Source organism: Besnoitia besnoiti (assembly GCF_002563875.1).
Source record: "Besnoitia besnoiti strain Bb-Ger1 chromosome Unknown contig00105, whole genome shotgun sequence".
Classification (NCBI taxonomy): Eukaryota; Apicomplexa; class Conoidasida; order Eucoccidiorida; family Sarcocystidae; genus Besnoitia; species Besnoitia besnoiti.
In genome coordinates this window covers 3539-5996 of record NW_021703991.1, presented here as the reverse complement: position 1 = coordinate 5996, position 2458 = coordinate 3539, and the positions used below count along the sequence as shown (strand labels likewise).

General features: G+C 36.5%; 1 protein-coding gene across 1 annotated transcript; it reads left to right on the top strand.

The window, feature by feature from the left end:
- Nucleotides 1-1500: 1500 nt before the first annotated feature.
- Nucleotides 1501-2458, top strand: BESB_015610 (cytochrome b; the record flags this gene model as incomplete). The annotated part of the gene is made up of 2 exons (XM_029360276.1): nucleotides 1501-1650; nucleotides 2015-2458. The coding sequence occupies 2 exons, from the start codon at nucleotides 1501-1503 to the stop codon at nucleotides 2456-2458; spliced, it is 594 nt and encodes a 197-aa protein (XP_029214777.1).

Below are 2458 nucleotides of genomic sequence, written 5' to 3'. Positions count from 1 at the left end.
CAGTGGGGTGGTGTACTGCAATCATAAAGAACTTGGTTGTCTGTATCTCATAACCGGAGTCATCTTCAGTATTCTAGGAACTATAATGTCTTTGTTTATTCGATTTGAGTTTATACAGTTCTGGATCGCGGATCATTTGTACAGAGACGATAGCTACTTATAATGTGATAATAACGATACATGGCCTAGCTATGATCTTTATGTTCTTAATGCCTGCTTTGTACGGAGGATATGGTAACTTCTTTGTACCAATATATATTGGTGGTTCGGAAGTCGTTTTCCCAAGAACTAACGCGATCTCCTATTTTCTAGTACCATTAGGTTCTGTGTTGTTAACTCAAAGTATTTGTTCCGAGTTTGGTAGTGGTCTTGGTTGGACAATGTATCCTCCACTAAGTACTAGCTTGATGGTGTTAAATCCAGAGGCAACTGATTGGATTATCGGAGGTCTTGCAGTACTAGGAATTAGTAGTATTTTAAGTTCTATTAACTTCCTTGGTACTTGCGTCTTCATGGGTTCTAATGCTGGTGCTAAGAACTATATTCTATATATCTGGGCTATCATATTTACTGCCCTTATGTTAGTCTTCACTCTACCTATTCTTACTGGTGGATTAGTTATGATCCTTCTTGATCTACACGTAAACACTGAATTTTATGATTCTATGTATTCTGGTGATAGTGTACTTTATCAACATCTATTCTGGTTCTTCGGACATCCAGAGGTATACATTCTAATTTTACCTGCTTTTGGTGTAGTCTCGCAGACATTATCTATGTATGCTGCTAGATCTGTCTTCGGTGGACAATCTATGATCTTAGCTATGGGTTGTATTTCTATTCTAGGTTCCTTAGTATGGGCACATCATATGATGACAGTCGGTCTAGAGGTAGATACCAGAGCTTATTTCTCTGCTATGACTATTATGATTGCAATTCCTACCGGTACTAAGATTTTCAACTGGTTAGGTACCTATATGGCTAGCCATACAACTACAAGAACTGTAGATCTATGGGCTGCTCTTAGTTTTATCCTATTGTTTACTCTAGGTGGTACTACAGGTGTAGTTATGGGTAACGCTGGTATGGATATTGCCCTACATGATACATACTATATTGTAGCTCATTTCCATTTCGTATTATCTCTTGGTGCAGTACTAGCTACTATATGTGGCTTTATCTTCTATAGCAGAGATATGTTCGGAGATACTGTAAATCTATTCCATGTAAATACCGGTGCTTCTCCATATTTAAGCATCTGGTTTGTAGTCTTCTTAGGTAGTATCTTATTAATTTTCATCCCTATGCATATACTTGGTTTCAACGTTATGCCAAGAAGGATACCAGATTACCCTGATTATCTTTGTTATATTAATACATGGTGTTCAATTGGTTCTATATCCACAATAGTTATCATCTTAACTATGCTCTGCATTAAGTATAGTGGTATCCAGCGTATATTTGAAAAACCAACATTTGTATACAAGCTGTACGAATATCATGACATTCACTTTGGTAGTCGCCTTCTTAATGTTAGTCTGTACGGAATACTTAGGACTATCTCTTTATATTAATGATAATGCATTTGGTAATGGACTTTTCATCTTAACTGGTATACATTTTAGCCATGTTATTGTTGGAGCTATCCTTGTATTCTTCACTCAAAGTATCTATAGTTCTTTAGTTACTTACATGCCTACAAGCTCTATAATGCTAAGCAAATCTAAAGGTATGTTATGCAAGATCTTTACAGAACCATTCACTATTTTATATCTACACTTTGTAGAAACCATGTGGATATTAATCCACATTACATTCTATCTCTAAATCATATAACGGTCGTAAGGTACGCCGGGATAACAGGTCAGATAATATTGGGAGTTCTAATCCTCGGATTGTATCAGCACCTCCATGTCGGCTCATTACTCCCTTGTTATTGAACAAGATTCAGTTAGGAACGCTAGTTCACCGTCAGATGTAATACGTGAGCTGGGTTAAGAACGTCTGGAGACAGTTTGTTCCCTATCTACCATATTATCTAATTGGTTTAATTTTCTTACAAACGGCTTTTGGTTTGATTGAATTATCGCACCCAGATAACTCCATACCAGTGAACCGGTTTGTAACTCCGCTTCATATCGTACCTGAATGGTACTTTTTAGCATATTATGCGGTGTTAAAAGTAATCCCATCCAAAACCGGTGGTTTGTTAGTATTTATGTCCTCTCTCATTAACTTAGCTCTTTTATCTGAAATTCGAGCTTTGAATACTCGAATGTTGATACGACAACATTTTATGACTCGAAATGTAGTCAGTGGATGGGTAATTATTTGGGTATACAGTATGATCTTCTTGATTATTATTGGTAGTGCTATTCCACAAGCGACTTATATCTTATATGGTAGATTAGCTACTATCGTATATCTTACTACCGGATTGGTTCTATGCTTATACTAA